This window comes from Chamaea fasciata, unplaced genomic scaffold (assembly GCF_029207755.1).
Source record: "Chamaea fasciata isolate MVZ Bird 193981 ecotype frontalis unplaced genomic scaffold, bChaFas1.0.hap1 SCAF_9, whole genome shotgun sequence".
Taxonomy (NCBI): domain Eukaryota; kingdom Metazoa; phylum Chordata; class Aves; order Passeriformes; family Sylviidae; genus Chamaea; species Chamaea fasciata.
In genome coordinates, this window is record NW_027094094.1 from 6,962,826 (window position 1) to 6,983,907 (window position 21,082).

A 21,082-nucleotide genomic window follows, 5' to 3' on the forward strand; every position below is an offset into this window, starting at 1 on the left:
CAACCTGCAGTTAAAAATGCAGTTTTTATTATGTCATGTCTGAAAGAATTCACTTATTCTTAATGAGTCGGTGTGTTTTCATGGCAACCTGGCAATTCTTATTTTTTGCATTTATTAAGCATAGCAAAAGATTTGATTCTTTTGCATTCATTATTTAAAAGATTACTCATACTCAAGTTTGAGAATTAAAAAAATCCACAGAGCAAAAATTTTTGCTTAATTTTGAGTTTGAGTCTTAAAAACAGAAGTTCTGTATTTGTCCAAAATCACATTGCTCCTAAGACAGTGGTGACAAATGTATTTTATACTTGGAAAAATTAGTATGTCTTACATTCACCCTGCAATGGCTGGGTTAGTCTGGCATACTTTTTTCCAGAGCTGTTGAGGGATTTGTTTAGCCCAATAGGATTTGTATTGATTTCTGTTTCGCTGCTTTTTTGGTGATCTTTATTCTTGGGGTTTTTTCTTCTATTGATTCTGAAAGTTTCAGCCATTTGGGTTATTACAAATGTTGCTATATTTATGCTGTAATTCTACTACAATAATCAAGAAGTCAGACTTTCAAAGACTTCTGTGCACACACACCCAACATAAAACGATGCACACACACAAAACTGAACTTTTAACTGGTTTGCTGGAATCTGAAGTCTCTGTAAATAGCTTACCATATTTTTTTTCCCCAGATGATTTTTCAGGTGATACAGGGGCATTATTGTACAGTATTAAGTGGTAGTTATTGGATGCTATTGCTCATTCCACTTAGACCAAAATTTCAAATATATATTTGAGGTAAATGAGCTCTGGTTTATGTCCTGTCTGAATATTTAATCTATATGGAACATCTGTATAAATATGAGACCATTTCAAAAAAAATTCAAGGATTCCTGTAAATAAAAGCAACTATAAGTAGACAAACACAAAGTATAAAAAGAAGGTTTTCCTGGTTGACTGCCAAATACACTTAACATAAGCAAGTTCTCTTAAACAAATAAAATGATCAAGATAAACTCAGTCATTCTAGCAAATCCCAGATTTATGTTTCATCAGTTAAACTCAGAAATAGCACTGCTTTAACTGCCTGTAGATATTTTGATATGTAACTGTATTATTTTGGATTTGATCAAAACCCACAAGCAGCAGTTGCCTAACTTTAAAAGTCAGATAGTCCCATAGAAGTCTGTGGGACTAAGTTGTTTAAAATCAAGCAATCCTAAGAGGATCTATCATAGGGAAGAGACAAAAAAAAAAAAGTCTTATGAGGATGTCAGCTCCAACAGCTCTGGTTATTAAGAACGATAATTCTGACCACTTGGAATTATGCTGGCTAACCCAGTGGATCAGAAGACTCTTTGATACCAGTGCTGCAGATCAAACCTTGCCAAACTTCAAACTGCAGCTGTGTTCCAAGAGGAAAAACTTTCTCCATCTAAGGCAGAATTTGGTCAGCTTCCAAAAGTGATTTATTCCTCCCTTCTTAATAAAACATCTTCTGCAGTTTCATGTGTGACTGACACTCGCTGTAGCTTGGAGGGCTCAGGGTGCAGAAAAACTAGTGAAGAGCAATTATCCATCCCACCCCCAGGTGGAAAGCACTGAAAAATATTTGCATGCTCAGTGGGATGTGATGAGACAATGGGCACAGAGTGGACTGAGGCTGAGCAGAGTGCTCTTACATGGTTTCACCCCACTGTGGGGCTGGGAACTGCTGTTACAGTTCACATCCTACATGCTGGAGTGAACAGGGATTCTGATTCAACCAAAATTCTGCACCAATCCTCTACAAATGCGGACATTTCATTTAGCATAAGGTTTTATCTTTGCTTTCAAGTGCTGAAGTTAGCACCCAGTATTTTGTGGGTTGTGGGAGCGGGAGAAGAGATTTTTTGTGTTATCAGAAGGCAAGTACTAAGTAACAGACTGGCTCAGCACCACTGGAGGCACCTAGAGCCCAGGAGATTTGCAGACTTTTCTGGACTGTCAAACTGTGTTGCTGGAGCTGAGCTATTTTGGGGAGTTCATTGCAGAATTGCATTGTTGAGGAAGAAATGAAATAGTCACAGCTCCTGTTAAGAGTTATTGATGGTAATAGCAGTCTTCCTCTCAAATAAGACCATGCCACTACCTTTACAAATAGGAGACGATTCATTTGAAAAATAGTGCATAAAGAAAAGAGCTTGCAATGTAGGAACTGAGCCTTTTGTGTAGTGTACCATGTTCTGTAATCCATGGGCCATAAAGAGGAACCTACAGAGGGACAGCTGTTGACCACAAAGACAAAACACAAACCTCTCCTCACTTCTAAATGGATCAAATTTTATTTTAATGAAAAGTAAAGGCGGATACAAACTGTGAATTAACCAAACAAACACACAAAATAGAAGCAAATCTGATAGAACCTGAGTAAAGCAGTGTAAAAATTCTCAGACTTGCTTCTATGACACTCCAAATTATATGCCACATATAATTCACTTCCCTGAAGATTTCTTTTGTGATAAATTCTGGAAAAGAGAAAGAATGGAATTGTAGAAAATGAAATCTTATCACTTCAGCATGTTTTTTACAGAGAAATCTTAAAACATTGAGGGTTTTTTCTTTCTGAAAAAAATTAATGAAAAAAACCCAAAGTACAAGTAAATCCCATTACTGCATTAGAAACTTGAAAGTGATTACAAGAGTGAGTAACGCAAATTTCTCAGAACTGTCATTCTGCTTGATAGTAGCAGCAGCTGTGTCTTCATACAGCTCAATCAGGGGCTCTGAAATGAACTTTTAAAACCTCTTTGTTTCCCAAAACGGACTTCAAAATATTTTTTTCTCTTTGTATTGTGGTACAGACTGACAATCAAGAAATTTGAAGTTAGGACTGACATTTAGAGAAAAACATGTTTTAGTAAGTTTTTGTAAGGAATTTTTGAGTGGACAAAATAAAACACTAGATGAAAGGATGTTATTATCATCTTATTTCTCCATAGTCCCATCTTCCATTTAACTGGCAGCTGGTGGTAAAGGTTAATTTAGCTCCTAAATGCATAATCTTTCGCAGCTTTCAATAAACTAACGATTTATATAAGTCCCCCCAGTACATCTTTCTTGTGCTAAAAGCATATCTTTAAATTCTTCTTTGTGCTTTCCTTTTCTGTGGAAATTATATTCCTGGACTTTTGGAAATAAGCTGTAACAAATGAATATTGGAGTGTGTCTGCAACAAGAGGATGTTTAGGCATGTGCGTGGTATAAAAAACTGCTTATCTAAAACCACTGTTAATCAGCCTAAAGGACACCTTTAAAACTAAAATTATCAAACACTTAAAATACATCATGAAAATGACATACCATTTGCAGAATTTCAATTTCTGCTTGAAGAGTCTCACAGACACTTTCCCAATTATCTTCTTTGCATTTTTCCAAATCTTTCTTAAGTCTGTGTCCAAAAGCAAATAAATTTTCAGGTCAGAGATCTGTTGCTGGGTAACTATTTTTTCAGCTTTGGTCCCAATTCTCGATTTGACTTGCATGAGAAAAGCCTCATTGATCTATTTTCCTAGTCTGGATTTAAGTTTGCTAGTTAGACAAATTTCTGAACCATGTTGGTTCCATAAACTGTGAAAGATACATGGCCTCATTAGTCATCATCTTCCTTATTTAAACATGTGAATTGGAATGGTGATACTTAGAAAGCACCACGTGTTACTGTTCTTATCTTTCCTGGGTATCTTCTTGTAGCCTCTGCTGGGGACAGAATGCTGGATTAGAAGGATGCTCTGCCTGCCCCTATACCCTTGCTCCATACCCCTCCACAAACTCCACAGCTTTTGTTCCTCTTTTCTCCCCAGTCCTCCCACTATTCCTCAGCACTTACTGTTTCCCAATACTCTCAACCAGGAGTTCTCCAACTTTTCCGCAATAAGAATTACTTTTAATGTGGGTATTTCTCCATTCAAAAGATTGTTTAGTCCTGCTAAAAAGAGACACCTCAACTCTGCACATCAGTGACTGTTGTGGTTTAAATTAATACTTGCTAGGCCCAGAGAAATCTATGGCAGAGCTTTCAGTAGTCTGATAAATACAAGGTGATGAGATTATACTGGGTCTTTTCATGGCTGTCAGAAGAAAAGCATAATGACAAAGATAAGGTTGTTTACCCTTAATACAGTTTCAGGAAACAATCTGAATATTCTAGAACATACAAATAGACTGAAAATATTCTGCTTGCCATTAAATAGCTAAATCAATGCATTAAAGCAGGACCTTGTTTCTTCTGAAGTTCAAACAGAAGGTAGCAAATTTTGATTTTATATAATAGACAATAAATTATTTGACCTTATTATAGAGATGATGTACCTCTTTAGCTGTCCTAATGCAAAGAGAGTTGGTTTTCTACTCAGAAAATGGTTTTATTAAAAGGTATATCTTTAAAGAGAGGAATAGCTTAGTCACTGTGCAGCTTTAGAATAATGGACTAAGACTGGACTGGAAGTTAATTTTGCTGTTCCTGTGGAAAATGCAAATATCTTACCATCAATATGGAAAAAAGCATGAGCTCTATGTGCTTGCATTATAAAGGAGTAAATGTCCCTTTCAGAAATATTTCTCATAACACAAAAACTGAAAAGACAATTTTGAACGATGCTTTAAGAAATTAAATTTTCACTGCACTGGAGTACATTTAGTTTTCAGTCCATTTCATTGACAGAAGTTTACTTCAAGGTCTAAGATCAGCTTGTGATCTTGATTAAATCTGCTTAAGTTCATTGCCTTGTCTCTGCATTTTTTCTCACTGTGTTCTCTGCTAGTGTGATATTAGAACCCTAATTTGCTTGAGACAAACAAAAGCCCTACTTTGTTTAATTTACTTTAGGAAAAGATAGAGTCTGTTGGTCTCAGAGTAAATGCTCTCCTATTATCTTTCACACTGTAAAACTGTTTGCTACTTGTTAGCTAAGAATGATACCAGTCCATGCTAGGTCCTCATTAAGGATAGAACAAGCAGAAGATAAGCAGTAGGAGTCACTTATCTGTGTCTTGGGATTGTGAATTAATTTTTGTTGATGATGGGCATTGAAACTAACATTTTGTGTATTGATTTTAAATTTTTTTTTCAAATATTTTATGAAATTTTAAAATACAGTGACAGGACAATTCCTTACATAGCATCAAGTAGTGGTGATACAAGACATTCCTTCAAACGTGGTGTTTAATTCTTACATTAATCAATTGATTCTGCTTTCAGGTCTTCCTCCTTTCTTATTTAGAAGCTAGATAATTACAGTATGTGCCAGGAATATTATATTCACAAAATAAGAGCTGTCTGTTAGGTTACAATCTACAAAATTAATGCATTGGAGATGCCTGAGTTACTGAATAAATGATGAAGTTTTACCAGAAGGAATGTGAGACAATGGAACTATTAAAAAAAAAATGTTTAACCTGAAAGCAGATTTCGTTTTTTCATTTTACATTTAAGATAAGCAGGATATTCTTATTCATCTTTCCACTATCAGATTGAATGTGCAAACCAATTATTCATGAAACTACACTGTCTAGATGGAAGGCAGGTTTTCTGTCACCTTTGAAAATGGAAAAAGATGTAACTTTTGCTAGAACAAGGATTAATTTGACAATTATACCCTTTTATGACTATGAAGAAAGACAGATGTCCTAGGAAAAATAATCTGAAAAATCAGATTACTATTTGGCTCCCCATGTCCTTTGGTTTTATTTTTAGCATTTTGTTCTCCTTGCTGACAATAAAATATAGCTCTAAAATAAGTCATTGTACTGGACTAACAGTGTCTTGGCAAGTCACAGTATCACAGGCTCTAATGAACAGCAAGAGCTGAAATGCCATATTTGCAATAGCTAAACCTAGCCTTAAATCAAGTAGGTGGGACAACAACATCAGCATTTTTTGGGTGCTATGTTGTCCTAGACCGAGCTCTGCTATCAATGGCCCATTTTCCATTAGTCTTGAATGCTCGAAGTGACAGAGATGAAGAAGGAGGAGACCACTGAAGATGATCGATTTTGCAGCCTTGCAATGAGCCCAGCTATTAAATGTCATTGGCATTTGTGGTTGATACACATTCTTCTTGAATTTCAGCTCTATATGCACATGGCAAAGAGGAAAAATAATTTGAAATCAATACATGCTGGTATTATAAATTGAACTATGAAAAAAAATAATGTTATCGTCAAACAGGTCTCTCTGCAAATCATCCATAGATTCAAATTACTGGATCAAGACTTTAGTATCCAAAACTTGCATTCCAAGAATAATTTTATGTGGAGAGGTCTTAAAGGAGAAATAAACTCTGTAGAAGGTAGGGTTAATATGTGATTTTAAAATCTTTTTCTTTTCTAGTGGGTCTGAAAGACCCTACCTAACTGTTGTTGAAGTTGCAGAAGGAGCAGACTGTCTGTTAGTTATGTTTTGCTGACACAAGTACAATTTTTTTCTGTATTCTCCTTTTTGTCTTTGCCTTGTTTATGACCACCATTTTATTTTTTAATCATAAATTTGAGGGAAAACATTGTAGTGTATTATAAAACAGAATTGCTTTACGCCGATATACAGGGCATAGAATTCACGGTACAAAATGAAATTCCTTAAGAAGTTATATATAACTTGAGACTACATATTTTGATTTTCTGGGATTTCATCATGAACATCAGGAGATATATTTATCAATGTTTTAAGACTTTATTGGGACTGAAGAAAAGTATTGAAGACTTTAGTTTATTGTCTCAAGCTTGAGTAGAGCTAAGACATTGAGGTAATTCTCTGCCAGTTCAACACTGAGATTAAATTTATGTGTATGTTTCTACAGTGAGAGCAAGATTTTGCTGGTATTTACAATTTGCTGACACTACTAAACAGAATACGCTATTGATACAGTTGAAGAAGCCAATAAATTTCAGACTATTATCAATTGATTGAGGAAGAGTAAAAAAAAAAAAAGTCCTGCATGGAATTCAGTATCCCAAAATATAAAGTCAAATACTTGAGTTACACAATTAAATATAAAAGTCTGTGCTTGACGGAGCAGAAGGATAATAAAACTAAGCAAGTGATCTAATAGTAATATTAAAGTCCAGTGAGAAGATGAAAGATGAACACAAAAGAAGGTACTCGGCAACATAACAAAGGAAATTGAATGTAAATTAAAAGAAATTGATCTACCTTAAGCAAAATAAGGAATTTTCTGCTTTTTTGTCCTGGATAAAATGTTAAATGTAAAATACATACTTATAATTGATTAAAGCTTGAATTTTGTGAATGCTGTCAGGCAACTATTGATAAGAATGGTAAGAGGTCTTGAAAAGTATGGTGGTATTTTCCAAATACATAAAACATCCCAAGACATATTTAAGGAACATATAATAATAGGTGAATAAACACGAAAAGGTTAATGCATACTAAATTAAATTGCACATCTAGGATGAGATTTGCTTTTGTGCAGACAGCAAACCAAAGTAGTGTGGACTCTTTTTCATTGGAACTGTAAAAATTAGCTACATAGGAAAGAAAAAATAAACAAGCATGTAAGTGAAATGTGAAATGAAATGTGTTTCTAGGGGTCAATAAGATTCCTATTGAAAGGCAGGGAAAGTAAATAGGGGTCAATGGTTCTTCTAGTTCAATTATCTTGATTTTTCTATTGGACAGAGAAAATTAGATCTTTATCTGGGTATATTAATATGGCTACTCTATTGCTGAAATTAGTATCTCTATTATGTACTGCTTTCTTCATGTGCATAATATACTCAGAGCTAAAAAAGGAATTAGAATTGTCCTTGTTTCATTCTGCTTTATTGGTTCTCCATGCTCTGCTCATCTTCCAGGTTGAATGAATCTTTTTTGACAAGTAGGTGAGAGATTTGTACAAAGTATTCTCATACCCTCCTGGTATTCTTTTGGAAATAACTCTTCCTTTTATCTTGTCCACAGCTATATTTTCTTTTGATGTTTATAGCTGTATTTTGCACACATACTATGCTCAGACCTCTCTGCTTCCAGGTACCTGTTCTTGAAGTCCCTAACTGTGTACAAGCAGATAAACTTACACTGTTTATAAATATATTCCTCCTTTTTTTAGTGACTCTTTTGCAAGGTGTTGAGTTTAATTGGTTAGGATAATGTGCTGTCTTAAAACACTTTCTATTCTAAAGTCATTAATTCAAACATTAAGGAAGACCAACTGTGACTATTACCTTTGAGTCCCAGAATTTTAAATTGCAGACCTAAGACTGTTATTACCATTACTCATTTCTTTACTTAATTTTTTTAATATGTCTTCCCTAGATTCACTAGGATTTTTCCATGTGGGATAACATCAAATACTTTATTAATGTCTAGATGGATGGCATTGGAATTTTCTTTGTCTAACCTATCTGTTGTCTTATCAAAGAAAGGCATCATTAGTCAGATTTGATCTACTTTTTGTAAATCCATACTGCAATTCATAATGGATAGCTCTTTTAACATAATTCAAGCTATAATAGTTCCACTAGGCACTGCTATTAAAAAGAAAAGCTCAAAAAATCAATGAGGAGATTGCCATTGAAAAACTCATTTTGAACCCCATATATTACTCCAGAGACTGATATTTTCTGATTATAAAATTTAACATCAAATTAACTTGCAAAAACAAAAAAAAAAAAAAAAATTAACCCACCACAAGCATGCATGGGTCTTAGGCAGTCTGTTGTTTGCATGAACAATTTGTTGAGCTCTAAGGAATATATTTCCTGTATGATTTGTATCACAGAAAAAAGTTACTTCTTACTTCCTAATTTTGGTAATGGAGTTTCTTTTTCTGGACTATGAAGAATAAGAAGGAACACTAGATTTTTAGGACTTAGACATATATACAAAGCTGTGAACTATTTACAAAGTAAGCAGATTTCATGCATTTCCTTTCTGCTACTTCTTTTCTGAAGTAGAAGAGAAATTCACGTTTCAAAGCAGCATTTTATCCTTATTCTACCTTTTAAATAGCTTGAAAGATATCTATTTTTGGTAGAAATGCTCTGGTTTTAGTATAAATGAACTTCAACTAAAATTATTTCTAGGCTGTTTTACTTAAGGCAACGCAAAAATTTAGAATTAAAATGTGAAAGAGGATAAATAATTAATACAGTAATTACAATGAATTTTACAGTGAAATGCCATAGTTAGAAATTTACTGGTATCAGTTAATCTCTGTTTGATTCCTCCATTGTTCCACTTAAGTGATGTTACTTGCTACCTGCCAGGGAAATGGGACTCCAGAGAGCTGATGCCAAAGTTCTTCCCTGCTGTTCTGTGTTTGAGGATGGCATTGGCAGAAGAGATGATTAAAACAAGGCTTTTGATCTTAATTGCAGCTCTCTTTGGGGGAAAAAAAAAGGGAAAAAAAAAAAAGCACCCTCTCTTCTCAAAAAATTCTCTGAATTATGCACCTGTATCATGAGACTTGAATTTTCCAAGGTGCCTGCTAACTACATCTGTGCTTAACATTCCAATTCCATTTGGCTTTTTTCTGCATCCATCAGGACAAGCCTTTCCAACAGCCTCAACAGCTGCTGGAATTACCCATGTGTGCTTCTCATGACCCTCTGCAATTCTTTGATGGATCTGAGAGAAATTTTATGAAAGTGCAGACGTGGTATGGGGCATTTTTCTCGGATCAAAGATGAATTGCTGTAATTTGAATTAGCTGGCTACGCTCTTCAGCTGAAACGCAATTTACTTTTAGATATATACTTAATTGCAATGAAGATTCTTGCCTTGCCAGCTACTTTTGATATTGATTTTTAAGCTGGGACTAGGAATGTGATACAGTAACAGACTTTCAGGGTGATCTGGGAGCTACATATATCAGGTTATTGATGCTGACTGTCTCTCATGTTTGTTCTAAGGAAGCATCAAAAAAAAAAAAGGTATTTTTACCACTTAAAGAGTAGTGTGGTTTCCAGCTCTGTAAAAAATAAAATCAGATTTTGTGCTTATTTCATAGAAAAAAAAATGTATTTCTGACCCACATTACATGCGTCAAAATATTATCATCTTTATGTGTAATAAAAATGATTTTCAGTGAAAATTAGAATTCTATTCTTGCAATAAACTCTGCATGGGAATAAAAAAACCTGCTCTTGTTAGGCTGAAAAGGGCTTCTCAGACACAGAATGTTCAGTCACATTGATTTTAACATGACCAAAATTGACTGCTGATAAGATATACGAAAGTATATGAATGTATCTCAGGAAGGAGAACCTTCAAGGATGAAAACTATGCAACCTCCCTGAGCATGCTGTGCCTGCTCATGATAAAAATGCTTTTTCCCTAAATTCACTCTAAATCCTCTTGTTTCAAGTTCTGCTTTTTGCCTTTTGTTCTCTTACTGTGCAGCACTGTGCAGATCCTGGCTCCATCCTCTTGATGACACAGAGGTACCAGAGAGTGATCAGATACCTTCCAGGTCACTATTTATATGCTGCACTGTTTACAGTGTCCAATACTTTAAATCCCCTTTCATGCTCTTAATTCAGTAGTCCAAACCAAGGATGTGGAGGCTTTGTTAAATCGAAAAAACCCCAAACAACTGCTAGAGTTACAGGAGTCTGATAAAGTTTGGGGTGGTTCTAAAGAGCCCAGCAGTGACATAGAGAGGTAGACAAATGAGGATTGCCTGCTTGGCTCCTCTGAAAAGCAGAATCTATTAGTGCTGACATGGAAATACAGTAGCACAGCTCTGTTGCTTCTGGCATCTGAGTTAACTTTTTCAGGGCTATCTCTCTCTATGAAGGATTGAGCTTTTCTGATCAAAAGCAAGTGTAAGATAAAAATATGATTTAGGCAAATCTGTCCTAATTTTTTTCCAGTATCTGAAATGAAAAAAATTTTTCAATTTTAAGAAAATGTGTTCAGGATATTACTAGACTTCAAGAAGGGCTTGTATTTTGTGATAGTGGTAATAGCATTGGAGCACTTTATATTTTGCACTACATGCAATTATCAAATAATGTTAGCTTATCTTGACCATAAAAGGAGGCATTTCATGAAATAAGAAAATCTTATCATCCTTCTTGTTTTGGTTGTAAATGACCCTTGCTGATTTTGCAGTTAATAGAATTTAATGTGTTTTATCCAGTTTTCCACCCAGAGAAAACCAAAGTGTCATTCTGCAGAGCTGTGAGTTAAATTCACTGCATAGAAAGACAGAGATGGATTTGATTGATCCCTAGGATCTCAGTGGCATTAAAAGGATAGGGATAAAATTTCTGTGGGGATTAAAAGTATGATAATGTTGGCTACTTCTCTACCTTCCACACAGGAAACCTATAATAGAAAACTAATTAGACAAATTTGGATATTCAGTGTCATCATGGCAGTAAACCATTCCAAGGGAAGTATGTTAGTTGGAAGGAAGCTGACAGCCTCATGTATCACCAACCCCAATATATCATGATTGAATGAATAATGGAAAGGAGTGAATTATAACGTGCTGTCCTGGAGAATCTTTACTGTTGTTGTTATTATTATTTACACTGGGTTCTCTATGTATATGTTGAATGCAAATTTTTTGCTACTGTGTGCAGGATTGTGAGCTAATTAATTTTTATGCTGAGGGGATTTTGGCCATGTCTCAACACCATGTAAGAGGTTGAAGAGAGTTAGTAATAGGGCTGATATATCATTTTGTTTCAAAAACAGATATTCAGCAAAAAATGGGTCATTACCAAATCATCTTTCAGAAAATTGCTTAGGGTTCTCTGCAAAGTTATAACTTTTCATTGAAAGTTTTCAGATTAAAAAAAATCCCCACTATATTTATTTATTTTTGTCAAAAGCTTAGGGATATATATAGGAGAAAATGCCTGTGATGGTAATATAAGTTGCATTTTCCTTAATTTCTGTTAAAGAATCTTTTGGATTAGCTTTATAAAGAGGATCTCCTTTGCATTGTCTATTAAATATTTTTAAATATTCCCAGGCACTTTCATCTGGACCATCATAACATAGGAAAAGTGGTGAATTTTCTGATATTAGGCTTTCTGCATTTGGAGATTTCTTTTTTTTAAAAAAAAAAAAAACATTATTTTCTGTGGAGTGAAAACCTAATGTTTCACTTAAACAAACTGTCAAGAAATGAATTATTACCACTCAGTTCCTGAGAAGAAAACTTCACTGCTAAGGGAGACTGTGCAAGGTCTTCTCTTTGGTCTTGGTTAAGTCTTCAAATTTTTTTTTTTTTAAACCAGCTTAATTAAAAGGCAAACTAGAACACATAACAGAGATCATCAAGAAAATCAATCTGCATTTAGTTGCTCAAATAGAGGCCCCAGCTACCCAAGGAGGTTATTGTGACCAGTCCAGTCCACTGCAATGGACTCTGCACAGCCAGGCAGCAGAAATAAGTTTACCACTGGGTAGTTCATCAGTACTTTGTGCATCAGCACCATTTTCTCAAGACCTCAGGAGCTCACCTTCCACACGAGCAGCAGCAGTTTGTTCTTCCTGTGGGTTTGACTGACATCCCTGCAAACACTTGCAGTTCTGAGTTCATTGGAATATGTATGTGAAAATGAAATGCTGTAATCAACAACAGGACTTAGGTTTGTCTGATAAAAAATGAATGGCTCTTCTGATTTCAGAAGGAATATTGTACATGAAAGGTAAAATAGACATTGTTACCAGGATTAGACTGCAGTTACAGTCTTAAAATTAAATTAGGAACTAATCAACATGAGGCTTTTACCTTAAACATTCAGGATCAGTCTGAGGTTTTTCAGTGACTCGAACTTTTTCTGCTTCTAAATCTTTCGTCATTCTTTCAGCCTCCCTGATTGCTTTCTCAAGGTCTAAACATGAAATCAGAATTACCCTATAAATATATATTCATCATCCATATTCAAAGATCTTCTACATATTCTAAATTTATATTTTCTAATATTTCTTCATGAAGCACTTTGAAGGGTAAAGGTATCTAAATAAAGAAAATGAAATATGTTATTATTATTGCAATCACATATTGCAATCTAGAAAATTTCGCTCCTTTTCACGAACAATTTAGGACCATATTTACTGATTTTCTTAGCTCTTACTGTGACACCTTACTTAGATATCAGTAAAAAAAGATACTAAAGCACTCATTTGTATTATTTTAAATCAGATTTCAAAATATTCCCTATTGCTGTGATCACCTTTGACACAGATTTTAAACAATATTTATATTGATTTTAAGTTCTTTGAAATACTAAATTCTACACCTAAGTATATGACTTAGCAGCAAAAGCAGAACTTTCTTTCATACTTACAGCTCACAATTCAGCAGATCTCTGGACCTCAGTATCAATGACATTTCAACTAAATCTCATTGTAATCCATAATATTTGTTATAATCATGTTTAAAAATTATGCATTACATATTGTTAAAAGAAATTAAAATATTGTTACTATGATTCCTTTTGCTTGAGGAAAGAAAACTGACAGAAAACATTTTTCAAAAGCATTTGTCAAGCCAGAAATAATTATCACAAGAAATAGTTATCAGGCACACCTTTGAGCTCACTTTGGAGAGTAAATAAATCCTGCTTTAATTCATTCTTCTGCAGCTGGAGTGCATTTAACTGAACATTTTTATGTTCCATTGACTCCATTTCTAAGAAAAAATATGTTTTAAATTAAAATGCATTGCAGGTTTAGCATTCATGATACAATCTTAAATATTCTTAACTACTTCTACCAATCTTCAGCTAGTCAAAAGAACCTTAAATATAAAACCAAAATAAACTAAAATAATTCATATGTAATACAGTTCACAGGAAATTATATGCCATATAATGTATTCATAGCTATGAAAGAAATTATTTTTTTAATGTTATTGAGCTGTTCAACATATTTTGTTGTCTGGGCGTAAAAAGAATGTTTTGCTTTAGAGTTAATTCAGCTATAAAGAAAGGAAGATGACTGATTGAATAGGTGGAGAACAGACACCTCTCAGCAAGACTGAAAAAAAACCCCTTTCTTAGTATTTTTGGTGTTATATATATATGAACCTTACTATCAGACAGCATCTGGAATTAATAGTGATTGTTTTTTTACCAACTGGAGGTCCTCACATAATTCCCTTGTTATGAGTTCCTTAAACTTTTCACTTCAGAGTTGTCATGGTGCCCAGGAGTGTAGCTAACTGAAAGACAAGCTGTGTCTCAAAAAAGGTGCAATTAAAGGATGGAACTGAGATGGCAACTGAAGTTAGAGAAGAATTTTGGTCACCCTTCAGGTACTACTGATCATTTAACTGCCCAGCTCTGCCTGAATACGTAAAAATCAAGAGTTAAAAGTAGCACTTGACACCAAATACAGACTTTTCAGTTGTAGATTAGTATCATAGCCACAGAAAATAAGAAAGAAGGTGTTATCTAGTGCAAACCCCCGTGGACGGTCCTTTTTCAGTAACTTTGCAGCAGATATGGGGAATTGAAAGTGCTGTCACTTGACAGATCATGAGGCTGGAATGGACTTTGAGGGGTCACCTACTGCATTCTTCCCCTGAAAGCAGGATCAGCTGTAACTCTTCTTTCTGAAAACTGCTGGTTTGGCCTTTTTTTGAAGACCTTTGGTAATGAACACTGCTGATTCCTTTGGTAATGGAATCTTCTAAGGCAGAGAGCTTCAGTTGTCCTCTGTTCTTAGAAGGATTCCTAAGTTGTCAGACAGATTCTCCTTTATGGTGCTTTACACTTGTTGCTTTTTATTCAGTTCACTATAGGTTTAGAGAATATATTTATTTCCTTTCTACAGGACACTTAAGCAATCTGAAGACTGATGTTCATCTTTCATCAGTCTTTTCCTTAATAGCTTAGTCACAATTCTTTCATTTTCTTCCTTCTCATGTGCTCCAGAACTCTGATCACTCTCACTGGTCCTATGTAGATTCTCTCCAGCTGGTCCACACTTTTTTTTTTGAAGTTTAAGATCAAAATGAGATGCACAGGACTCCAGCTCAGAGCTTAACTGCCCCAAACAGAGTGAGGGATTGTTTTCATGTGTTAGAGGTCAGAATTCTGTTTGTGTCTCAGCGTGGTGTTGGCATTCTGATGTCGCTGACTCACGTTCAGCCTGTGAACCATGACGACCCCGATTTCCTTGCAGAGGGGCTGCCCTGCAGTGTCACCCTGTGCTCTGAGAGATCTCATGCTCTGCACTTCAACTGAAAATCAAGCTACACTGTGGCAGTAAAGGCCCAATCCTACAGGACAATCTGTGTATACAATTCTTTTGAAGCTAAGGAAATGTGCAGAGCTCAACCACAGGTGATTCTAAACCTCATTCAGTCGCTGTGTATGACCGTGAGCTCTGTGCTGGCTGAACATTGGAGCTGCCAATTCAGGTTGACTTCTTCTCCTCACAGTGCTCACATCAGAAAGGTTAAAGAGGATAGGGAACAGAAGAGCCTTTAATTATGCTTGGTATGTCACACCACACTCTTTCAGTTCAGTGCTAAAAGGAAGCTCCAGACAACGGTGGAATGAAATTAAAATTACTGATTTGCACAGCTATATTTTATTGATTTGTGTTAATCCAAGATAAACTGTTTTAATGTAAGACTTACCATTTTTCACCAGAGCTGCCTCATTCTCTAAATCATGTATTTCAGTCTTGACTTTCTTTTTAATAAGGAGATCTCTATTACTTGTTAGTCCATATTCATTGTTAAACTCTGTTACTTCTCTGGCAAAATTATCTTCCTCTTCAGTAATTTTTCTCTTTGCCTCTGCCTGAAAAAAAGAAAGGGAAGACTGAATGTTCAGGTGAAAAAATATGAAAGTCTTTGTTAAGCAAGGCAGACTAAAACACACTGCTGTTTTTTATACTAAAATTTGTAGTAGGAAAGTAACTAAATAAAAATAAATGTAAAAATAAAGAAAATATTTACTTTTTCTTATAAGAACATGAAAGTAGTCAACAAATCTATCATTATGCCTGTTGTTTTAATTTTTTTTCCCTGTAAATATGAAGGGTTCTGTTCTTGATAGCAGAGCATTTAAAAAATCAATACATTGTTATACACTTGAACCAGCAGATTTTCAGTTCAACTCTTGTATTGAAATTAGAAAATTCTCTTTAAAGTCACTAGCATGCTACAGCAGTTCTTTTTTTCTAGCTTGTTATTAAACTAAATAAAAATGTTGTTTAACCCTCTGCAGAAGGGAGACGTATTTTAATTCCCTGTATAATTACCAAGAATGCTATTGTTGATAGAAAATCACAGCTCAATTTTCTGGGGAAAAAATCAAAAGAGTAAGGTTATATTGAATTCCTTCTAAGAAATCTGAATTGATTGCTAAATTAATTTAAATGAAATGACCCCTATATACAGGAAAAAGGAAAAGAGAACTTGCATATCAAACTTTACACATATATTGGGAACACTTTGGGTGATGCAGAAATATGACTTAGTTAAAAAGATATCTGCCTAAAGATTTAGGTTTAATACCGGTTTGTACTGAATGCTTAAAATTTAGCTCTGCTGATTTAAAGGGCAAATACATATGCAGAAAAGACTCCTCTGGGGTATTTCTTCATATGTACAGATCCAAGAAGCCTCAACAAATAAGAGGAAGGCAATATTCAGGTTAGCATCGGAGAGAACTGGAAAACTTGTTGTAAGTAGCTACCTTTGAAGAGGTGGTGAGGTGTGTCTGACATCAAAGAGATTGTGTGCTATGGCAGGATTGCTAAACTGTCCACATTTGCTAAAATGTGGTGTGGGCCTCCCTGGGGTTTTCCTTTGATCCTTTTCAATATTTTTTACTGTGGATGAGGCAATCCAATTTAAGGCGAGGCTTCCCTAGCTTACTTTTACAAAGGAAATAATCTGTCAGAATTGGAGTTCAGTCATACAACAGCACACATTAGAAAATGAAGTCAAGAATATAAAATCAGCTTTGGAGGTAAAATGCAGTATACATTACCTTAGAGGTTTAAATAAAATGCAAGAATTTATCTACGTTTACATTGTTACATATACTAAAAAAAAAAAAAATTAAAACATTCCTGATTTAAAACATTAGTTTTTCCAGATTTTCAAACTTTAAAGCTGATTGCTCTTGCACAGTAGAAAAGAGCTGTGTGAATATCGCAGCTGGAAACATACCAGGATTTGAAGAAGACTGGTTCTTTGATTAATAAGTTCAGCTTTTTGTTTCTCTAAGCTGTCTTCACGTTTCTTCAGCATTTCTACATTGAACTGCTTTAGAGACAGATGCTGAACCTTCCAAAAGGAAAAAAAAAAAAAAAAAGTAAGGTCATGGTTTTATTGTTTTATTACACTGAAATTGTACGAAAAAATCTTGGTCCAGTTTAAAAAGAGCTGGCACAGCTGCTGGACTGACAAAAGCATCTTTTTTTTTTCCCCTCAATGCCCTTTCAGTATACTGCTAAGATTTTGAAAAGTCTCCTTTCTTTGAAAGACTCATTTAGTGGTGCCCTGTCTATCTAAAATGGCATCTTAAAATCTTCTAGGTTGAGGAGAAAATTTTTCCGGGAAAAATACTGACCACATGAGATCCTTTAGCCAACATAATCTGTTGCCTGTCCTCCATCTCATGTAAAGCTCATGAGGAACCAAATGAGACCAAAATATCAGGGGGACAGGGGTCCAAGCATCCTGGTTTTGGCTGAATGCTTGTACATGTCATCTGCAATGCTACTACGGAATACGTTAAGGAGAGTGGGATATTTTTCTGAGCACAATTTCTGAAATTTTTAGCTGAGAAAGGGTAATGGGGATTAGCTCGCTGGTTATTGACAGTTTGATCATAACCCCCCCAAGCCCTAAACTTTGATTTTGCACATAAGTTTATTAATTTTAACCATTAGTTTGTCTGATAGGAGAGTATGCTGTTCAACCACTGTATTTTCAAAATTTTCTGAAGACTTCTCATTTTTCTAGCCCTTCTATTGTATCATCATCTAAACTAAGTCCAGACATATGGTGGGATAAACTATAAGGATAACAAATAGGAAACAGCTAAGTGTTGTTGAGTCTTAAAGGAGGAGAATCATTTATTTGATGGAGTGTCAAGTTCTCTTGACTCAGAGCAATGAATAGGGAAAGCAAAGATAGATTTGCCCACAGAGAGTAAAGGCACAGGGCAAGTACTAGGAATTAAGCTGAATAGTCAGGCTGATACATGAGTGTTTGTGTGTGCAGAAGCAGAAAAGACCAAATAAGAGTAGTATTACAGTGGTAAAAATGAAAATATTTTAAAGTTAAATCATGCATATGATTGTGGAGAGGGCAAGTGTGAAGTGCATCTGATCCAAATAGGAGAGTGGAATGAAATGCCCAAAGACTAGAATGTGAGAGTTGGAAAGGAAAGGACTAGATTTTTCCTCATCTCTGATATGTCCAGCATGCTAAGTGGGCAGGTCATGCTTGGCTCAGAATTTATTTTATATATTAATTCAAAGAGAGTAGGTGGTCTTACACCACTGTATTTGTAATACTGAAATAGATAGCTTCAATGTAGTTTCTCCATCTGTAAGATGCCAAATTCATCTATGCGTTTGCAGCCAATTTTTTTAAAGAAGTCACTGAGCTACAAACAGAAAAATGCAGTAATTTGGGTTCTAATTACATGCTACCTGGTTTTACAGAAGAGAGGGGAAAATTGCATTTCCGAGGACTCTTTGATTGACCACAGGCAGTGTCTGTGAAATAGATGTCAAAAAACTTCTGAACTCAGTCTCATCATCTTGGTCAGGCACCAGCTGCTGTGCATGCATGTAGTTGGATATGTTGCTTATAAAGAACTGCAGTTATTTGGTGTGGGATAAATTGAACAGCATCAGCTGAACAGCATTATTTAATATTATTTGATTTAGATGAACTATTGCAGACATATGTAAACTTAATTCCTGTACTGAAAAATAAATTACTTTAAATAATGTCAATACCTATATAATCTTTAAACCTAAATACAGTCTGATTGAAATGAATTTTTCTATTCCACTACTTCTCTGTATCATCTCCTACCTATGAATGAATCAATGTCAGACTAGGCAAGCAAGGAAAATATATTTTTGTGGACATCAGTGAGAACATTATTAATACTGGTCAGTAAAGCACATAAAATTTAATTAGGAATAGTTCTTCAGCTCTTCCCATTAGTCATTTACAATAATGGCTCTGCTCTCGGGACCTTCTGGACCTACCACATAAACCTTGATTATAAATCACAATGCATCAATAACAAATTAGTAGTAGAAACATAAAATTGTGATGTTCGTAAATAAACTTAAGAGTACGACTACTGAGGACTTCATGTAACAAGCAACATCAAGATATAATATGTGTTGGATAAATAAGTTACTATTTTAAAGCACCTTTGGGCTCTGAGATTGTGGCAGGCATAAATGTGAGCATCTGAATAACTGCCTGCATCATTATAGTCTCAATTTGCAACAAGTAAATATTTGTAAATGAGTTCTAGTCTGATCCCTTCTCAGCAATGTTGTTATTTATATATATATATATATATATATAAATATATATAATAGTCCTTTACAAAAGGCAGAAGAAACTGTTCTAGGGAGGACAAAAGTCATCCCCCAAACATTTATTTTCACAACTAGATGAGGCAATCTCCCAAAGGTTCTTGAAGTTGTTTATTTAAATGATAGGATCCCACAGTTCTGACTTCAAAGGAGGCTCCACATGCTTTCCTGTTCCGAACACACATTCTGTCAGCACAGACACTTAAGAGCACAGGGGAGGGAATTTAGACTTAATTTTCAGACACAAGCAAATGGATTTTTAAATTATTAGCAACCACAGGTGTTATTGGTGAAAAACTCTGCAAAACCGGTGGCTTAATCTGAAAATGCGTCTGCAGTTTGATTAAATGGAAAGAGTAATAAAATCACTAAATAGATTCAAAAACTTTCCTCTGTTTTGGGCCTGCCTAGAAAAACACCTAGGGCTTGTAAACCTTAACTGTAAGCTCACAGAAAGATCTTCAGTCTGTGACTCAAGATCCTGTGAAATAAACACAGGGAATGTTTCCATACATTTTCTGTGAAAGGCCACGAATAAATGGCATCGGGCAACCAAGGGATGGCTTCTGTACGCCGGAGGAAAGTGCTGTAACAAGTTGCAGGACTGTTGAAACAGGATATCCCACACCGTGCCCCAAAAGTCATCCTGCCCTGAGCACAGCCAGGGGCCAGCCCCAAGGGTGAGGTCTGTGGGAGGAAGGATGTTGACAGACACTTTTTTTACTACAGAAAGGCACAGGGCAGGTTTCTTCCACGCTGTGCTACACAGCAGGTGAAGCACACTCCTCCAAAGTGCTTCTGGATCGGTTCCTGAAAGAACAGGTCATGTATTTGTAAACACAATGTATTTCATTATTATGTACACTATAAATATGCCTGCTCACCTTGGCTTCTAAGTTAATTTTTGCAGCGCTCAGCTCTTCTTTTATTTGGTTAATTCTTTCATAACTTCTATTTATGTCGCATTTAGCTGCAAGACAACAAAAACCTGTGAGAGCATGTGCTCAGTTTGCAAACGTTAGATCCTTATAGGAATATGCTGGTGGTAAGAACCGGCCGTGCCGGCTCTGCCAAGCTTTCCCCATCACGAGTCCCCTGAGGGAACTCATCCTCTGGGAACAGGGAATGGGGAGGCCCCGCAGGATGTCACCCATGGGGCTGACCTTGTTGGATGAAGTTCCTCTTCTCCCTCGCCTGCTTCTCCGTGAACTGTATCTGCTGGAACAGGGCGTTCAGGTTCATTCCCGGCCTCCCGTGGAGCCCGTGGGCTCTGAGGGCCGTGCCCTTTGTGAGGGCTCCCGGAGGGTCCCCACAGCCCGGCCCTCAGGCCTCGGCCTCCCGGGATTGGGACACGGGCCCGGGGACACGGCTGAGGGGACGCGGGGACACACAGGAGGGTGAGGGGGCAGAAATGGCAGTGAGAGCAGACCTCAGGCAGAGGGAAATGCGGGTGACGGGCTAGGGGAGCCTGCACGGGAAACAAAGACGGGGAAGCAGCACAGCACGAGCAGAAGACAACGGGGAAGGAAACAG

At 35.9% G+C, this 21,082-nt stretch overlaps 1 protein-coding gene across 1 annotated transcript; it reads right to left on the bottom strand.

Moving 5' to 3' along the window:
- Positions 1–2,443: 2,443 nt before the first annotated feature.
- On the bottom strand, positions 2,444–20,791 carry CCDC172 (coiled-coil domain containing 172). The gene is made up of 8 exons (XM_066190564.1): positions 20,713–20,791; positions 20,434–20,519; positions 17,145–17,261; positions 15,600–15,765; positions 13,542–13,643; positions 12,741–12,843; positions 3,334–3,421; positions 2,444–2,498 (listed from the first exon to the last, which is right to left on the bottom strand). Exons 1-8 carry the CDS (start codon positions 20,789–20,791, stop codon positions 2,466–2,468), a joined length of 774 nt encoding a protein of 257 aa, XP_066046661.1. The 3' UTR covers positions 2,444–2,465.
- Between the last annotated feature and the right edge of the window lie 291 nt (positions 20,792–21,082).